Source organism: Mustela nivalis (genome assembly GCF_964662115.1).
Source record: "Mustela nivalis genome assembly, chromosome: 1".
Classification (NCBI taxonomy): Eukaryota; Metazoa; Chordata; class Mammalia; order Carnivora; family Mustelidae; genus Mustela; species Mustela nivalis.
The window spans coordinates 57,274,794-57,296,190 of NC_139020.1; the positions used below are offsets into that span (position 1 = coordinate 57,274,794).

The following is a 21,397-nucleotide window of genomic DNA, read 5'->3' on the forward strand; positions in this document are numbered from 1 at the left end:
ATTAAGTTCTTCCTGTAACAATAGTCATAATAACATTATGTTCTAGTTGGTAATTTGTATTTGCTAATATACAGATTCCTCACTGAGTTTTCCAAATAATCAAAAAAACATATATATAATAAAGTAACCCTACCTAAACTACATATGTTAGGGGATGTTACTTTAAAGAAATGTCAAAATATCTATGCAGCAAGTTTATATACATTTTAAGATCTTTGTTTATTTATAGTTAATTTTTCAGTTATATAGTATCAAGTATTCCTTTTATAGGTAGTGGTGTGTACTATTCTAGGTTCTGTCATTTTTACACCCAAGAACAAATACTGGCTTTGTTTGTGTGGGTATTTTTTTTTGTTTGTTTGGTTGGGGTTTTTTTGGTTTTGGTTTTGGTGGTTTTTTTGGTGGCTACTTGGACACAGGTGTTTCACAAATAAAATGGGTTATTGACTTTGATGATCTGGCCTATTAAATAACAGTTTGTCACTCAATATGGAACTATATCATACTGAGTTACTGAGAGTGAAGTAGGAATGCTACTGAAAACGTACTATTGAAATAAAATTTAAGATGTTTGTTGTCAGTCCTTAAGCTACTAAGAACTTAGATTTTTCACATTCCATTTGTTTTTCTATGGATATTTTTGTTAGAGTATATAAATTCAGGTACAAAATACATTTGGAGCTTAAAGTATATTTTTTCATGGGTGTGGCTATAAATATTATCAAAGATTATCAATGTAATGCTCATTTATAAAAATTGTATAAAATATTTTGAGCATCTACTTACTACAAGAATTTAGCAATCTTTCATGTCTAAACAATGGCAAATTAAAGGAAAAAGGAAGAGAACCCTAAGAAAAGCAGGTTTGTATGGCAATTATGTAATTACCTAAAACTGAGTAGTTAGATTTTTAGAGAAATTTTAAGCTTATTTTGATGTTGTATTATTTGTCTTTGTATGATCACTGAATCTAAGAACAGTCCCCCATATTATTTTCTCATGGCATTTCTCACAGTTTGTAGTTGCATGCTTACTTGTGTACTTATTATCTATCCATCTTCATAGTTAAGCACTTTGTGTTTGCTTCATTTATCATTGAATACTAGCACTTACTTAGTGCCTGGCATATGATGGGGATGATGCAAATATATTTTTTCATGACTCTCACAAGAAGCTTAGCGCTGTGTACATCCCTAGCTAGCCCTTTCTGCCAGTATCAGTGCTTTGGTGGAAATCAGAATGAAATTAAATATTAGTTTATTAGTCTCCCTTTCTTCCATTAAGGATATCTCCCTTTCCTTTTCCTTTCCTTCTTGGATCTTAAAGCCAGAGGGAATGCATATTTAGAATGTAGTTACCTAAGGACTGCTTCCTTTTTGTTTCTGTTGTACAAAATTTGATATGGTATATTACGTATAAATCTCAGGCTCAATGTATTATTATGTAATCATTTAAATACCAAGACTCAGTTTGGGCATTCTTATATATACTGATTCTCTTAATGATATCCTAATTTATTACATCTTTTGGCATTCTGGATCCATTTCCCAGTACTTCTGTGTCCGGCTGCCTATTAAAATCACTAATTCTGTGTAGAGGTATAATAAGCATTTATGGCTTAACATTCAAAACTGAGGTTCTGATTTTTCTTCTGCCCCTTGCACCACACCTCTTCCTCCAAGTTTCCCTCCTTTCTATCACTGGTAAATCCATCCTTATATTCGCTCAGGGTTTAATCCTTGATGCTTATTCTTGATTTCAGTTGTTCTCTCATACCCCACTCATCCCATCAACAAATCCATGGTAGCTCTTCCATTACATTATATGTAGAACCTTACTATTTTTCCACTTCTCTTGTGAGTATTCTGGCACAGGCCATCAGCAGCCCTTATAAAAGAGCCATTTAATCTTCCTACTTTTAATTTATCCTCAAAGAGCAGCCAGAATGATCCTTATAAAGGGCATGTCAGATCATGCAAATCTTCTTTCCTGCAAACCTTTTGTGAACTTCTCATTTGACTCATAATGAAAACCAGTTTTTGCAATGACTTTTAAGGGTCTATACATGCTCTGGTCCTAGATGATCTCATCTCTTACTATATTTTTTGCTCGCATGGCCTTGTTGCTGGCTTCCTTACTGTTCTTTGAACATAACAAGAACATTGCTACCTCAGAGTCCTTGACTTGCTGTTTCTCCATCTGGAAAGCTCTTCAGGTATCCTTATAGCTCTTTCCCTCACTTCCTTTAGGTCTTTGCTGAAGTTTCACCTTCATGACCATAATTAAAATTGAAAATTGAAAGTACTTTTCTCAACCTTTTACTCCTTTCTGTCTCCTCTGCCTTATTTTTCTCTACAGCATATATTGCCACATAACATCTACACATTTTATTTATATTTTTTTCTGTTTTTACTTCTACTGGAAGTAAAGACCTTTCATCTGCTTTAATCCCTACTGTATTTCTACCATCTGCAGTAATGTTTGGCATTTGATAGGTGTTCAGTAAACTCTTCTTGCATGAGTGAAAAAGTTGAGAAGAAAACAATCAGGAAAGAATTAAAAATCCAGAATGTGCTTTATATAGCTTTATTTTCTTTGACAAGGGAAGTAACGTAACACTGATGGTAAACTTCACACATTTTTTGATCAACCTCAGTTAAGTCCTAAAAGAGATAAAATAAAATTTCCAGTAACTTTTATTTACTGATGAAATTTTATTTATTGATAACTGATGAAAAATCAATTGATTACTGATAAGTACTTCAGAAATATAGCATTATATGAGATGATTTTCTTTAAGTAATCATTAGAATTAGACTTTATGTTTCTATCCAGCATCTTTAATATTTAATACAGTACACTATGTTGAGTTTAGTTATCGCCCCTGAGAGCTTTCAGGAAGACATTAAATATCCTAGATATAATACTGCCTTTCCAAAATGTCTAGTAAATCCTAGTAGGCTTTTATCAGAATGAAAGGCCATAATTCACCCAGAGTAAACAATCATGCTGTTGCTCTTTTTTATTGTAAATTATTTGTACCTTATTTTCTCTAGAGAAAATTTTTTACCTCAGTATTAAAATTGATATATAAAAATTTAGAAAATGATTTTTTAAGATATTTCTAAAGTGAATGCATCTTATGACGGGAAACTAAAAGATCTACTCAGAACAGAGTAGAATTAGCAGCTCTCTTTGAGGGAAATTGTAATTTTATTCTACATTTTTTCCACATTGGTAAGTGTAAGATTTTGGACAAAAGGTGATTGATCCAAGACTGTAATATTCAACTTCAGTTACTACTCAAAGAGGTACAGTGAATCTTTGTCCAATACTAAATGACTGTTGCAAATTGTGTTTTTCTAATTGTTTTTGGCATGTTTTACTCTGATATTTTGTACTTTTCTTTGAGAGTAGAGGAACAAAGTTTTATATATCATGTAAATTCTCCCATGCCTGAAACTCAAGTATATTTCTATGCAAATCTTGAATTTTGAAACCTGTTGATTTAGGAATTAGGTATAATATCTGATATAAGAAGCCACACATAATTAGCAATCTTTAAACTTTAAAATTCATAGATTTTGATTGTGTAAACAATTCTTATATACTCTAAAAGAAAAAGAAATTAAATTAATGTAATTTTTTAAATATATTAGGCTAAAATACACCTTATAGCTAACGAAGTCTTACCGGACTATTTGTTTTCCTTTTTGGCAGAACTCATGAATTTGGAGGGGGGGAAATTATCTTCATTTGGTTGTAGAGAACTCACAGTCTCTACTAGTTCATCACATTCATTATATACTCATTTATCACACATTCTGCAAATAATATCAAAATGCAATGAAGAAATAAGGAGTGCTGTGGGAAGGATTTTAAATTATGATAAATAAGTAGCTATTAGTGATTACAAAATAGTCCATTTGATTCCTTATGCAAATTCTAACTCTCAGTGTAATTATTTTGGAGCAGGGCAAGAATTCAAAAGCATGAATAAATGTCTGTGTGCATTGTTTTATATATGTCCATTGCTTAAAATACAGGATAATTATTAACAATAGTCCCTCTTTCATGGAATCATGTTAATAATGAGGCTGTGCTATCTTTATTTGGTTGAGGAGAGGATGGCAGGTTAAAAAATTTCTGGAACCACTGACAAATAAGTTTTTAAAATAGGGTTTTTTTGGTTGGTTGGTTGGGTTTTTTTGGTTACTCTCTTTTTTTTAGTTAGATTTTCTGAAAGCTGTATTTTGTTAAATCTGATATAATTAGAAGCCATCCATCTGTGTTTACATAAAGAACATTGCAAGTAGAACTAAAAAATACCAGTGTTTGTTTTTGTTTTTATTTTAAGGGATACTTGGTTATATATCTTATACTTGGTGAGAGTTCAGATGCATACATTGGTCTGAGAAAAATAGCATTTCATTAAGAGCTATCAAAAAGTCTTAAAATCTTACATGCACAAAAATGTGTGAATTACATATAGTTATTAGATGATTTGTACTTACATTTAAACATGCTGATGCCAGTTTATTGTAATATTTTTTTCTTTGGAAATCATTATAAAGATGACATTTGGCTTTTAAAACTTTCCCACTAGTCCCACCACCTCAGAAAATACACAAGTTATCTGACAGATGATTACTTTTTAATTTATTTAATGTCCTGGTTATCTGAAGTTGCCCTATGTTATAAGCTTTACTACTTTATACTAGAAATCATCCTACAATTTCACAATTTTTTTTAAATTAAATTTGTTCAGCTAGTTAATAATATATTCTTACAAATTAAAACTCTTCCTTGAGTCACTTACATATAATATGATAACTAATACTTCAAAGTACTTGGCAGAATGCCTTTTATATTGGTTTAAATTCATAGGAAATTAGTTATACTGTACTTGTTAAATTTTATATTGTACTTCTAAATTTTTACCACATTCTGTACATATGGCATTCCGTGATGAAACCTGTTTCAGTAAGTATTTTTCTTTAGCTTGTAATTTTAGAATAACTTACCCCATGTAGCTTTAGTATTTTTCTAACCATCATTTTTTAAAAGCTCTATCAGTACCACTCATTTAAAAATTAATTTTAGGAGATTACCATTCGGGTCATTTATTTTTATCAAAGAAGAAATTCAAGATTTTTTAACTCATCCTATCTTCAAACTCTAGCATTTTGTGTAACATGACCTACAAATACCACTTAATTGATTATTAACCAATCTTTAATTTTTACTATTTATGTTTAGTTGCTTTTTAATATTAATAGCTATTTACTCTGTAATCTAATGGCAATCCACAGGATCATTTGCATCTAATATAAGTATTATTAGAATGTTCTCTCTAAAATATTAGCTATTCTTTGAGACTCCATACTAAAGCAATGTGACACTAAATTTTGCAGATATTGTTGAAATTCTTCCAGTTTCCTAAGTGTTCAGAAATCTTACCCATGGGATATAGACATGGTGATGACATTTTTATAACACTTGGTAACATGTTTTTACTGTCTTTGTCTGTTAGTCTCATTTGATAATATAGCCCATTTGGCTAACACAATTTAAACATATGCTTTTTATTTTCAAATTACCTAATAATGGTATATACTACGTATGTCCTTTCTAAAAATTGAAGAGTTCTCTTTACTTAAGGAAAATATTTTTGAGAGAATTATTAAACCAACAGCTTATACTATGGCCACTTAACAAGAATCTATAGTTTTTCATTCTTTTCTTAAAAAAGTAAATGAAATTAGGTAAAGATTGATCTTAAGAAATCATACCTTAATTTTTTTTTTATTCTTTTATTTTATTTCTTTGTTCTTCTGGCTAAGAAAATGTTTGGATTATTTAATCTTTTTATGTGATAATTCTTAAGCCAGCTGTATATAGGACACTTAAGTATGCTTTTCATTAAAAAAAAAGAAGAAGAAGAAAAAAGTATTCCTTGACATTTAATACCATGATTAAACTTGGAATAGAATAATTTAGGATTTACACCATAGGTAATTTTTCATTCCTTTTACTTCTTTGTCAACTGGCTAAATGTCAGTTTTATTATTTTTTAAAAGTACATAAGTACCACTACATGCTGATCTTAAGAATGAAAAACTATTATTACTATGAATATATATTCATTAACTGTGCTGTCTTTTCAACTTGCTGCCGAATCAGCCTGCATTGACATTCTTTGCCTTTCTGTGTCTTGTCTATCTTTACTGTTTCCATTAGATCCTCCTACTACTACCACCCTTCAGCCTACAATTCAGTGGCATCCCTCAACAGCTGACATCGAGGATCTAGCAACAGAACCAAAAAAATTGCCCTTCCCATTGTCAACTTTGGCAACAATTAAGGATGACACAATTGGCACAATCATTGCTAGTGTAGTGGGTGGGGCTCTCTTCATAGTGCTTGTAAGTGTTTTGGCTGGAATATTCTGCTATAGGAGAAGACGGACGTTTCGTGGAGACTATTTTGCCAAGAACTACATTCCACCATCAGATATGCAAAAAGAATCACAAATAGATGTTCTTCAACAAGATGAGCTTGATTCTTACCCAGACAGTGTGAAAAAAGAAAACAAAAATCCAGTGAACAATCTAATACGGAAAGACTATTTAGAAGAGCCTGAAAAAACGCAGTGGAACAATGTAGAAAATCTCAGTAGGTTTGAAAGACCAATGGATTATTATGAAGATCTAAAAATGGGAATGAAGTTCGTCAGTGATGAACATTATGACGACAATGAAGATGACTTAGTTTCACACGTAGATGGTTCGGTAATTTCCAGGAGGGAGTGGTATGTTTAGCAACCACTATATGTGACTTACCTATGTACAATGTTTCATTCATACTAGTTGATCATTTTCAAATTGTTCATACTTTTTCTTGAGGAAGAATAAGCTTTTTCAACTTGATTTTCAAGCTTTTTATATTCTAATTTGACAAATGAAAATGTAAAATCTGGGTTCAATGTATCTGAGCTGCTTTACAATTTTTTTTTCAATGCTGTACTACTGTCAAGATTTAAATTTTAATGCAGAGTACTTTATTGGTCTGAGGCACACAGGTAAGAAGAAATGTCAACATTAAATGTATGACTTTTTTTGGTACAAAAATTAAAAAAAAAAAAAAAAAAGGAAACTACCTTGGCATTGTGTATTAAATGTTTACCTAAGACTATAATCTCAAGTATAATGTTTGTTAAACATATACCTCTCAAAATTTATCACCACTAAATGATACTACATCAAAATTGACTATAAAACTAATTCAAGAAATGTTTATATATATTTTTAGTATACAAAAAAATATTCAGCCTGATGAAACACCTTTGCTTTTCAAACATTATTTTCTAAGTTTCTACACAAATGGAATCTTTACCTCTGCATTTTAATGAGCCTTGCCATAATTACTGTAGAGTGGCTTTTCAAAGATATTTTGTTGCACTAAAACTGTGGTAGTAAACTCAGTAAACATGATGTGTGGAAGAGCATAATTAGCTGGTCAGTATTTTTGTCCAAAATACAAGAGTTATAATAAAAACATGCCTTTTAAACATAATTATTACAATTTTTCTCATCTCTGGAGGACAATTCTTAAATGTTGTATGAACATGGATTTTCGTATGTTAAGTGGCATAGTTTTGTTTGAATGCTTTATGTCCTAAATATAAGAATAATAACGAAAAGTGGTACGCAGTTCAGAGAGGGCATTTCAGTATATGGAACAACGTGGATAAGCTAGTATTGGAGTACTGGTTTTCAGAAATGAGACATGTCAGCCAAGAATCTATACAAAGAATTTTTTAGCCCATCTTATTTTAGTCATCTAATATTGATGTTGTTCAAACAGGTAAATATATAGAAAAATTAGAATAAACTTGTAAATTTGAGGTTTAATGAGAAAAATCTGATTATAGAACCAGTCACTAACGCTTGCTGATGGATATTGGCAAACCATCCCCCTTTTCCTCCTAAATGTATGTATTTGTTTCAAGGTTTTTGTTTTTCCAATTAAAACTGGAAACATCATAAGGTTTTTTGTTTTGTTTTTGTTTTTTGCTTAATTCATTAAGTATATTCTTCCCAGAAATCATGTATCTTTTGAAAAAGAAATGTTATCTAAATCTTCAAATGTGGATCTTCTTCTTTGTGAGGTAATTATAAATTGCTTCTACAGTGGAGTCCTATAAAATTGTAATAATGACAACTATTTTGAAGCCCAAAGAATATGTTTTTTCTGTTGATGATTCATTTGAAAAAGGACTGTGTAGAATTGCCTTAGGTATTTTGCCAGGGAACTGAAGTGGAAGTTAGTAGGAAAATCATAAATAAATTATTTTGTTAATAAAAAGGCAAAGTAGGTACTTTTTTTTAACCCCCCAACCATTCAAATTCTGGTGATTCTCATCAAATCTGAAGGAATGTTTTATAAGGCAGAGTTCTAACATGTTCATAGAATTTTGCAAGTAGTCAAGGCCTTATTCTAAACTATTATAGCGTAATTTCCTTTCTTTGAACTAGCAATATTTTGTGGGAATTAGGAACTTATTTTCTCTTCCTAAACATTCACACACTTAGTCTAAAACTATAATATCAGCTAAGGATACAGGTAAGCTCACTGATACATTGTTAAGAATATCTGAATTTAATATCCTTAACCACTGATACACAAATATTAACTCTTTGGTCCAAGTCATTGGAAGGAAATTTTATTGGTAATACTCTGTGATTGAAATAGACTTTATTTTTTAATTTAAATATAGCACTGATATGGCCACAAGAAATGTGGATCTAAAATTCTCACTATGGAAGATGTGAATATGTGGCTTTTTGTTCACAATTTCATCTTTAGAACAATGGTTTGAAATGCTATATGAATCTGAGCAGGATAATCACTGTCTAAATCTCAACTTGAATATTATGTGAAGGAAATCAGCAATATATTTTAAGAACTGCATTTCAAAAATATAAATACTTAGTGATTAAGACCCTCCTTTATATTGTGGCCATTATGTGTTCAGGGTGGGCCTTTTTTGGTCTGTTTGTTTTGTTTTGTTTTTTGATGGGAGAGGGCAACATGCAAAACTACAAGTATGTGTTTGATACATTCTGTATCCCTAAACTAAATCATTTGGCAAGCTAAAAGATTTCAAAATCTTAAGAATCTCATACTACTTAAGACTTTTTGAAACATTGCACTGCTGATTATTAGAGGTTTGTTTACTGTACCTAGAGACTTATTTGTGAACATGAATAGTCATTAAACTTTTTTTGTTAATTTTTTAATATCCGTGATATACACAGCTAATTGATAGATACATATGAAAAACCTTTTCTTTTTCTGGAAAAGATGGAAGAATGTTTTATTTTGACCATGTTTATTTTTGTTTCTTTTTTCTTTGAACTGGCTTTTTGTTTTTGTATTCACTTTAGGGTTTTCTTTCACACTGGTTAAAATATTTCAGTGATGCAGGGATGATGAATGCAACTTTTATTTTTTCCTGCCATTTTGATTAAAATACATTAAAACTTTAATAGGCTAGGGGTTAACTTTAAAAGTGACATTTGAGGAATACATTATAGTTGAAATATTTAGTATTTTACCATGTGCCTAAAAAGTTTCTATTTGATAAGTCTAACATTTAAAGAAACCATTAAGGTTTTTCAGTAGAAAGTATTGCTTCTGATAGCCATATATAGGAACGTTTTCTAAAGATAACCCTAGCTAAATGTGTAGCAGAAGGGCTTGTAGGAATTACAATGTATGAGTGCAAAAATTGAGATAAATATAACAATTTTATATGTGGAAAACATCCGATTTGAGTTTGATTTTTGTTTTTGATTAATAGTAAAGGTATATGAACAAGAAGTTATGAATGTGTGGAAGTAATCAGTGTAAAATATAAGAGAGGAAGAAACGGTATCATATTGACTTTAATTCTAATAGAGGAATGATAAATTTAATTGTTCATTCTGTTTACTTGTTAATTGGAAATGTATTATCCATAAGAAGATCCTTTTTCAATTTTTTGGTGTATTGGGTTTGGATTTAACTTTAATTTGTACCAGTGGTATTTTTTACCAAGTTATTTATCAGGTGGTAGCCCTAATAGCCATGCAACAAATCTTTAAATAAAAGCTTTTTAAAAATTCTTTAGAGGCATATTTCTATAACAAGCCTATGTCTCTGTATTACCTTCTTTGTACTCGTTATGTCATTTGATGGAGAGAGAGAGAGAGAGAGAGAGAGAGTGTGTGTGTGTGTGTGTGTGTGTGTGTTATATAACCTAGTTCTTATATTTTAATTAAGTTTTTTGGGAATTTGAAATCTATTTTATTTCTCTTCCCAAGTAAGACAGTATCAGGTTAAGGATACAGTTAAATAAAGTTTGAGAGAGCACCTAAGTTTGTAGCTTAGCTATTACAGAATTTAGTGTTAATTGACCATTTAATTCCTTTTTCCTGTCTACACATTATGAATAACATTCTCCACAATCATTAATTACCTGTTTCTTTAGTCTTAGCAGTTAAAACTAATTTTGAATGTTTTTGCTGTTGTTTGACATAAGTTAAATCATTTATATTGGCTTTCATTTGGATGAACATATTTCACGAAATTTTTGTAAGTTGGCATTTAGTGTTTTCACTTATAATAGCTTTCAGTATAAATGCCATTGTTTCTAATTGTAATCACCTCCCTGTTTTCTATCTCTGATGTTTAAAATTATACTGGTTTTCCTAAACTTTAAATTATCTTAATGCAAGCAGCAGTGTTTCTTGGTTTGTTTTTGTTTTTAAATAGCATACAGTTTGACTAGATTCATCTTGGTTTCTCTCTTGTTATACCAATGAAAATTCATGCATTGAAAGAATCTCTAGAATAGTATACATGGCCTATCACCTTTTCTATGTTCTAAAAAATGCTTTCTTTTTAATATTTGTTTTCTCCTATTCCAGTAATCTGCAAGTTTTTTTGTTTTGTTTTGTTTGCCACCTATTTACTTTGAGTTGAGTAGTGATAGGTTTGCTTACAATAGCTTTTGCTGTTTATATCCACAGGGGTCATTTTCTTGAACCTTGATGATAGTTATTTTACCATGTTCCTTTCAATTTATGAGGTTAAAACTTGATTCAATTTTGGGTTGTACTAGTTCTCTTACCTTTTCTGCTGCTGTGTCTGGCTGGATGTTATAGGTGAAGCAGAGTGAAGTGAGTTTAGTAGGATAACTTTAAAATATTTGAGAGTAAGTCAAGACCCCATTTCCTTACATGTATAATATTTCTATAAAGATATATCTAATTTCACAGTTTAATTCATGAGAAATATCTCAGGAAATACCTAGTCTTGAAGGGACAGTCCGATCTTAAAGCCAGAGGTAGCTAGATCTAGAAGACGGGGCTCCCTTTTTAAGAAAACACTGTATTGTGGGAAATTATACAAAAGTAGGATAGAATAATGAACCTTCATGTGCCAGCTTCAGTTATCCATTCATGGTCATTCTTGTTCCATTTAAACTCCTACCCACATAATCCCTCCTGCCATTAGTTCATCTGTAAATATAGCAGCATACAGCTGTAAAAGAGAAGGAATATTTAGGAAAAGTACTATAGATTTATTATTACACAAAAAATTAATTTGCAGTTTCATTTAGTATCTAAATGTGCCTTCATTATTAGTATTGTTCTTCATCCAGTTCTTTGCAGGAATGATACCTACTGGGAATAAATGCTTACTAATAAATAACATGGATTAGTACTGATACCCTCATTTGGTCTATGTGTCAGATGTTCCCCTGTTACCCAGGGTACTTATCTTGTGCCTCCTTTACATTCTTGACCTCTATTTAAATTGAGGCTAGTTCATTCACCTCAGCTCTCATATATCATAGTGGGTCACAATATGCTGACTGTGCCGAGAGGGAACAACCCAGTGTTTATTTGATTATGTTCTGGAACTAACCCACTCCACGCTTCCCACAGGATTTTGTGGGTGTCTTGTGTAGCAAGTGAACTCCTGACATTTGGATGATGTGGGGCCACCAGTGCCAGTCCACATATTATGTACTAGTACAACATTTATTTTGTTAATTATCACTTACCCAAAAAAAGGATAAGATAAATGATGATAAATCCCTATGTTGGACAATATATATGTATGGATTCTGTGACCCCACTTTGAGGATTTTGTTCTCTATGGTGAGGATAGGGATGATATAAAATTCATCCTTGCATTCTTGGCACTGAGCATGTGCCTGACACATACTAGGTTACTATTGAGAATTTGTTGAATGAGATGCTGACAACACTGTTCTGAGCCAAAGAGAGGACTTTTATTAAAAAGTAGATAAATATTTGGATGGATATAAAGAACTAGATGTATTGGAAAGGTAAGCATTAAAGGAGGCTATTGAAAAATAAAAATGAGATCTATTTATGGGGAAAATTGGTAACACAGTGATAGGTATTATGGGGGCAAATAGAAGTTGAGATAAGTTTGTAGATAATTCATATTAATGTATGAATCGTGATACAGCACTGAAGTTTTGATGAAGGGTATAAAAAAGTGAAGGTTTCATTTAATTATTAGGACCTACTGTTTGAATACAAGTGTGAAAAGGGCTTGTAGATTTCTTTTTTTTTTCTTTTAAAGATTTTATTTATTCATCTGACAGAAATCACAAGTAGGCAGAGAAGCAGACAGAGAGAGGTTTGGGAAGCAGGCTCCCCGCTGAGCAGAGAGCCCATGTGGGGCTTGATCCCAAGACCCTGGGACCATGACCCAAGCTGAAGACAGAGGCTTTAACCCACTGAGCTACCCAGGTGCCCAGGGCAAGTAGATTTCTATACTCACCCATTTTAAGTGGTTTTAGCTAATTGCTTTATTTTATTGTATAGAAGTATTTTTTTCAAATCTTGCAAGATGTGAATTAGGTGAGCAAACGTTTGAATAGGTTTCACATATTTTTTATTCTTATGTATCAGTAATAAAGACAAATTCAGTTTAGTAATTATATGTATATTTTTTCAAAATAATGAAATTTCTTATATCTGTATGGTTTCTTTTGGTATGATATGTTAACAGATTTTTTAACGTTTTCCCCCTTAAGGCTAAGGCATAGGTAAGATATCTCTGGTTATGGGTAGTGAGGTTTTGTTGTATTGGGGAATGCTATTTTTTTGTTGGTTTTGTAGATGAGTTTCCAGTATAATATATCCAGAATAGGTGCCGTGGTAATAGGAAGCTATTCTTTTGAGATACACATACACCAATCCTTTAATGCCAAATATTTTAACACTTTTGCCTTGTTTTCTGCTGATTGTAAGCATATCTTTAAGATTTATGGGACGCCTGGGTGGCTCAGTGGGTTAAGCCGCTGCCTTCGGCTCAGGTCATGATCTCAGGGTCTTGGGATCGAGTCCCGCGTCGGGCTCTCTGCTCAGCGGGGAGCCTGCTTCCCTCTCTCTCTCTCTCTGCCTGCCTCTCCATCTACTTGTGATTTCTCTCTGTCAAATAAATAAATAAAATCTTAAAAAAAAAAAAAAGATTTAGTATACCATTTCCTTGGGTGATAGCAGTGTTGCTTTATGTCAGTAAATTAGCTGAATGTTTAAGAATGCCAAATTTTTATACATTTGCTTATTTTTTTTTCCTATTTTGTTGTAATATAGAGTCTGTGTAGATTATGTGGGCAAATGTGGAGGAGACCGTGTTAGAACAAAATTCTTCGTTCTCATTAAAATTCTTTGACTTGAATGCAAGAAATTTCTGCCCTTCCTTTGCATTTCATACAATGTGTTCATCATCTATTAATACCCTTAAATATATTTTTGGTTTTTTTGTCAATTAGTAGAAAAATCGAAATGGAAATATGAAAATATCCCATATATGTATTTAACGTAGTCAATTTACCTATATAGAATAGCCTATTGATAAATGGGTTCATACCTAGCTTTCCTTTCTGTTACTCTTTTCAGCTCTTGCTATACTTTTCTGATACTAAGAAGAGGTGTACAAAAATAAATATGAATATAGAATGAATAGAACTCAGTGAAAGAAATATGTCCAATTAAGATAGAAGGAGGAGTTAAGGTCTATGCAGTCAACTCTGAGTTACAAAGTTCTAGAGCTAGGAGTTATAAGGCTAATGGGACAGAAGTAGATAAATATAACTTAAATGTTTAAAAATAGTGTCTATTGGACTTGAGAATTACTTAAGGGTATGAAAAATAGTGTATAGAGTTGGGAATTACTTTAGGATATGTAAAGTTTGTGATTATGTTTTCTTACAACCACTACCAAATTGAGTATCTTCGCTAAGATTAACAAAGATTTTTTGGAGGTGTGCTGTTTGATGAAGAATGTATAATGATCTATACATTGAAAATCTATATTCAAAGAGTAACCTGAGTTTTCCAAAAATACCTTTGGAAGTATTATTATAAATATGGTATTAACTTTGTCCTTACCATCAAGATAACCCTCAGATTTGAATTCAGTACACATGGGCAAAATTGATAAGGCTGCTTTTTATTCTTTAGCAAAATGAAGATTTCCTTTAAAGGAAAACCTTTAGAATAACTAGTGTGACATAAGTAGCATACCTGACACATTGGGATTTTTTATTTGTGCAACTGACAATGTGTATGGCCTTGGGCAGGTAACTTTGGGCATAGTAATCTTAATAGGTTTCAGTTGACCTATTGTTAAAGATTGAATACAAAAATATAATTTATACAGTGGGAAAAGTGATAATATAGAGTAGAAATTATTCCTAGGTCATTCTAAGTTTTTAAACATTTACAGGAGCAGAATAATATTTGCTGGCTTGGATTTCAGACCTTTTCTCGTGTAGCACATATTCAAATAGAAATAGTGGGAATTAGACAAATGAGCAATAATGGGAAGATAAATTAGGCATGTGTTACCAAATAAGGGTAAAGTCTCACATGAGTAAGCTGGTTATATTGCTTAAAATAATTGTCTTATCTGAGGACATCTGGGTGGCTCAGTCGGTTAAGCATCCTGCTCTTGATCTCAACTCAGGTCTTGATCTCAAGAGTCATGAATTAAAGCCCTGCATTGAACTCTACTCTATGGAACCTACTTTAACAACAACAAAAAAAATTGTATATATTAATATTTTTAGATTCTAATCTAAATGAAATGGGTTACTTAGATTGGTATAAAGTTCTTAGTGTAGAATGAGACTAACAGAATGACATTAATAAATGAACTGAGGATTGATAGTTTTCTAAAGAAATTTTTATAACTGAGAAGAAAGTAAAACTTTTTTTAAAAGCAAACATCATATGACTCACATTTTAGTAGAAACAGTTGGAAAATATTTCTAAATACGTAATATATGGAAACACTTATGATGATAAGTCAGTGAAACGTATTTCAAAACTGATAGTGCTTTAATTTCCTTTAAATTTGCCATGTCTGATTCTACCAGTCATTGCAATTATTTAGAAGTTTATATGAATGTCCATGTAAGTGAAATCTGAGAACTCTCCATTTCCAAGTAGGGGACCAAAAAGGGACTCTACATTAGATATTGCAAAAACCATTTTCTCCCAACAAGGACATAATGGTGAGGGCTTCAAGCCTACCCCAGCTAGGTTTATGTTACTCTTTGTTCTCTATTAGTTGATTGAAAGAGCTTGGGCAGAATATTTAACTTTAGAATTGCAGTATTTTCATTTTTACTATTATCTTTCTTATTGGTTAGAAAGATAAAACAATTTTATATATCGATGATACTTGGCAGTTACTCAAAAAGTTTGATGTCACTTAAATTATCAAAGTAATATTTACATGTAAGGGTTGATTGTATTGTCATACCCATAACATTTACATTTGAAAGCACATAGATAACAATAGTTTTAGTAAATTCCCTAATTCCCTTATTTGGATGTTCATAAAGTAGAGTGACTTTTCAGGATTGTATGAAGTGATAATTGCTAAAAATTGATAAATATGTTTTTAAAATACTTTCTTAACAAAATTTATGGTACAGGCTAGGAAAGAGAAATTGGTATTTAGAAATTATGTAGTGTGTTTACAAACAAGGGATGGGGAAGATTTTTTCATTTAATTGTGTAGTAAAGACCCTCTCTTCAGTGGACTTTGTATTAAATGTTTATGAGTTAAGGGAAGATTAACAGCAACAGTGCTGTTTTTATAATACCTCTATGTAAAAACATACAGTGTAATTTTCAACGTACTTATTAGATCTGGGATATTTTTTATGTCTTTGGTTTGCCCCTTCTTGTAACCCTTTGGTTTCCTTAATAGAATTTCTCTTATGTTCTACTAGAATAAAAATGGCAAATGTATATTGTTGGTTAACTGAGAATAATGAAAAAAATTATTTTTTAGAGTAGGAATTTAAAATAGTTTTCATCCTTTTCTCTGTCTTCTCTTCAGACATTCCTTGCCCATAGAAAATAGATAAACTTGTTGATGTCTGACTGGGGATATTATTTTCATAACTTGGAAAAAAAGCAAAGCTGAAGTGCTAAGGTGACATCCTGCAAGGAAGAACAGTGTTAGCATAATCCTACGAAAAATAATCAAATTGGGGGTTCTCTAATCTTGCTGTTGGGTAACATGTTTCAATCAGTCGTTGAACATTTTAGAAATTAGGGTATGGAAACTCAAGAACTCTTTTTTAAAAAATTGTTTGAAAAGCCTAATTTTGGTTGCTTTACAGATGTCCCATTTAAGCAGACCTCTTCCATAGCCGTAGCTGGAGCTGTAATTGGAGCTGTCCTTGCTCTTTTCATCATTGCTGTCTTTGTGACTGTCCTGCTGACTCCTCGAAAAAAGAGACCATCCTATCTTGACAAAGTGTAGGTAACTTTTTTGCTTGTGTTCAACATTCAGTGTAAGTCAGGCTTTATCTTTACAGCTGCTTATAGCTGTGAAATGTCTGAGGGATGGGAATAAAGATGCTGTTAGATCTTTGTGAGACGACTATGGTTTCATCAGACTGTGTCAAGGTAAATAGTGTCATGGGGTTGTTGGAGACAAATATATTAGACACCTTTTTCACCAAAAAATTTATTGGACATCTTTCTAAATGATAATGTAATGGCATTTTTCTTTTGTTCTGCCTTATGAATAAAAATGCAGGTCTTTGATGAGTTATGGTTGAAAGAGAGATTCAAAATATCTTAAGTTTAACTCCTCCAGATTGTATATGCCAGTCTTATGTATAGCTAGATCTTACTCTGAACTGCCAAGAAGTATCAAATATGTCTAGTTTTAAAGCTTTTTTCCTTAAATATTTTTTATTTTGGTGAGTTACAAAATGTGCAACTTTTTTATTTAAAGAGAAAGCAATATTTTGGGCCTAGTCATTGAGCTAGAATGTTAAAGCATAAATTGCACTTCACCCTAGAATCAAAAGAACAATGTCCCAATTCACTGAATTCCATCAACAGCTTTTATTGCTTCATCTGTGAAATGTAAATAATACTTTCCTCTTTACCTTCTTTGGTTGTGATGAGTAGAATAAGATGATGTTGTTGATGAACTGTGACTTTTATACAAATGGCATTATTTCTTACATAGTTATTAATATTTTTGTATTTGGACATGAGGTTATCTCTCAAAGAATGTATTTCTTCTGTCTTCATAAATTCTTTGTATGTGACTCTACCTCTCTAATCTGACACAGGTATAGCATAGATCTTCTTAAAGACAACGGAGTGTTAGTCTCAGCTCTATCATGATCAAATTAGTGGTATGATCCTGAACAAGTCACATTGCCTCCATGGGCCTCGGTTTTCTCACCCAAATGACTGATGGCACCTTGGAGCTATAAATTTGCTGTGATTTTCATTAGATGAAAGGAAATAATTACTTTCAAAGGAGTGCAAATTACCTTTTCGGTGCAACACCTGTAACACTGATTCTTTAATATTTATAGTTATAATATTTATAGTTACAATTATGCTTATAGTTCTTTACTATTTCAAGAGTAGCATGTGGTTAACTTCATTTTAGTTTCCAAGTTATCTCAGCCATTTCTATAATTTCAAAAATATAATTTACTAGTAGACTAAATAATTATATCCATGTAACCATTTTATTTGTCATTTGAGTTCTGTTCATTTAAAATTATTATTTCATGCCCACATTGAGAAGTTATTAGACCACAGAGAATTTGTAATTACTTTGGCCTTTATAGATTTCATTCTTTTTATTTTTTAATATAGGTAACATTTTGTTTGATTTAGTCATCACATGAATTGAAAATTAGTTATCTGTGAACTTCAAAACTATAAGAATATATTAAAAATTGTTTTCTAAAATGCAGAGAGCTACAAGATATACTTAACTTTGTTTTTATTATAACAATACTTAAATATATGAAAGTTTTTTAAAAGTTTTATTAAGTTATATTGGCAAAAATAAATGTATTCCTTGAGGATGTAATGGTCTCTTTGTTTATTTCAGGTGACAAGATTTATAATGGTCTTTAGATTGAAAAATCTTAATTTGCATCATAGTTATTCTAAGTGTAATTGTGGGTTTTGAAAATTAGTTTTGGAAGTATTTCCAAAATGCAGTATAATTTCTTTTCATTATCATTTTAAGATACAGTTTTTTAAATTACTTTTATGACACTTTGCCTTCCATTGCATACATTTGACTATCTTTAAAATATGGTAGACATAGTCTGATGGAAAAATGTGTATTTATTGAATTTACTGAAGTAAATTGGTTACTTGTTTACTGGTTACTTTATTAATTTTCAGAAACATGCTTTCATTTGAGTTACTTCTTTAAATGAATCAATTAGATTGGTTTTAAACATTGGAAGTTTAAAACCAGGATCCCCCCCCCAATCTATGATAGGTTAGTGGAAATATAAGAACTGAATTAGGCATGTGCACTAATATAAATATTAGTGTGAGGAAAGTATCCACAAAACTTGAGAACCTTGATTGTTTTCCCCCTTCTTCTTGCCTTTTTTTTTTTTTTTTTTTTTTTTGGTAAATGTTGCAATCACATTTATTAACCTTTTTAATGCAGGATCGACCTTCCACCCACACATAAACCACCTCCCATGTATGAAGAACGATCTCCCCCCTTGCCTCAAAAAGACCTTCTATATCAGGTATGTGTTCATGATTGTACTTAAAATGAAATTAAAAATATGAGACAATGCATATTATTTGAGTATTATCTAGTCATTATACATTAAATGTTGCATAATAACACATAATCATTTCTCTGAAACATTTAAAGGATCAAACTGTTGACAAATTAGTAAGAAAAGATGTGAAGCCAGAGTAGATAGGACAAATCAACACTGTATTAGGAGTAAAAATTTTTACTAAAAGCTTATGGCCAAAGACTTACTGTTAAAACAGTTTTATTGACATACAGAATCGCTGTATAATATGCATTTTTATATAAAAGAAAAATTGAATGCCTTTGGTAAGGTATGATGAAGAGTTTTTTCTCCTTGGAGTATGTATTTTATTTTTGTTTCTTTTCAGCATACTCAAAGTCTAAATTTTAGCATTCCTTTATTTAGCAATGAAAGGTTTATATTCCAGTTTAAAATTCTGAGTATGAATATTGGTCCCCATATTCATTTATGATCATTTAAAATTTTCTTCTGGAATCAGTTTATAATAACTCATGTGAAAGTATCGGTTAAATGCTTCTATCTTATGTTCTATATCTAGATTAATATGCTCTCCTTGGGAAAGTTGAATCCATCAGAATATTTGAATACTTTTATTCTTAGCATTAGTAGTTTTGGTTTTGTTTTTTTTTCCTCTCACATCCATGTACCTTTTGGGGCTTTAACCCTGTACTGGAGTTTTGTTTTTGTTTTTACCTGTGGAATTTTCTATAATATTTTCCTCCAAAGATATGTTTTGTGTCTTCAGCTCAAATAAGGCAAATTATTTGTCCACAAATTAATTTAATTTGGTGGGAAAACTCCATGGAAATATATGTGTTAAGATTTTTTCAACTTCTGTATCTTAGTTCACCAGATAGTCAGTCTCCTGCCTGAGCAGGGGGTGGAAAAGAACATTCATTGACAGGGGTCACCGGCTCTGTTGTCTTACAGAACATGGTGTCTGAGGGGTGAAGAAATGCCATCTTTTCAGACTCCTTGTTTTCAGAGAAAGAGTGTAGCCTCACATCCCTCTTGGCAAATAAATGAACTTGACAAGTAGTGTGAAATGTCAACAAAATATTTAGCTAGAGCTGTTGTTAACTGCTGCAGAAAGAAAGCTGTCTTCTCCCTCCACAAAGCTGGTAATTAATCAGAGAATTTCTAGATTCGGTTTTGGGAATTTTCTTAGAATGTTGTTGGTAATTTTCTAGGATGACCCTAACTGCATATAATTTCATTCCTGTCTGTAAAATCAATTGATTATATAACTTACTGTTTAATACCTTCAAATTAAATATTTATAAAAGCTTATGGATTGGAGAAAAATTATTTGGTTTTGATCATCATGTGTCCTTGGTTTTAGTTTAAAAAATATGATTGCTATGTATGTATTTGTTACCAAAAAAACACAAAAGGAAGATCTTTCTTGGATGATTTGAGTTGACAATGCTAGAAACTACAATTTTTAGCTTGGAGTTAGGGAAGCCTTCCTGGCCTTTGGAGGTGGGAGTTATGATACATCGATGCAATTACTCAGTTGTTGATTAGAGTAATTTGATTTGTAGTAAATTGCATACTCAAAAGCATAAACCTGGGTGGAAATGAAGAGCCATGTGGAAAAGTAATGGAATGTTTAGAAAGAAAATTGATAGGAGAGCACCTGCAATGAATAACAAACATTGGACTTTGGGAATCAGAGACAATTTAGTAACATTGTGACTTTTTCCTCACCTTGAAATTAAGCAGGTGAAAAACATGATTGTTTTTTTCTATCTTATAGCTATACAACTAGTTTTATAAAATATAGCTGAGAGTTAACTATTTGCTGTCATTTTGCTTAAGAGAGTAAGAACTTGAGTTGGAGATGAAATAACTCCTAATTCTCTAAATTATAGAATTATTAAATTATTTGCATTCTTCTAAGAATAAATTAGGCTAGGGGTAACTGGGTAGCTCAGTCATTTAAGCACCTGCCTCTTAATTTAGGCTCAGGTTATGACCTCAGGGTTGTGAGATCAAGACCCACTTCCAGCTCTATCCTGGGCATGGAACCTGCTTAAAATTCTCTCTTTCCCTCACTCACCCCCACCACTAGCTGCATGAGCACATTTTTGCACATGCCATCTATCCCCCAAAAAAATACAGAATAAATTAAGCTAAACTTATTATCCATCAGTAAGAATTTGTTATGATTCATCCATTATAATGTCATATATTAATTATATGGCTGTT

The 21,397-nt window shown here is 31.6% G+C and overlaps 1 protein-coding gene across 1 annotated transcript in view; it reads left to right on the forward strand.

Moving 5' to 3' along the window:
• The window catches only part of NECTIN3 (nectin cell adhesion molecule 3), a gene marked incomplete at its 5' end in the record, with an annotated part of 126,115 nt that overhangs the window by 63,941 nt on the left and 40,777 nt on the right, over positions 1 to 21,397 (forward strand). Inside the window, 2 exons of the mRNA XM_082713939.1 lie at positions 16,733 to 16,871; positions 19,063 to 19,147. Coding sequence (XP_082570065.1) covers positions 16,733 to 16,871; positions 19,063 to 19,147 — 224 coding nt within the window. The remainder of the gene's footprint in view (positions 1 to 16,732; positions 16,872 to 19,062; positions 19,148 to 21,397) is intronic.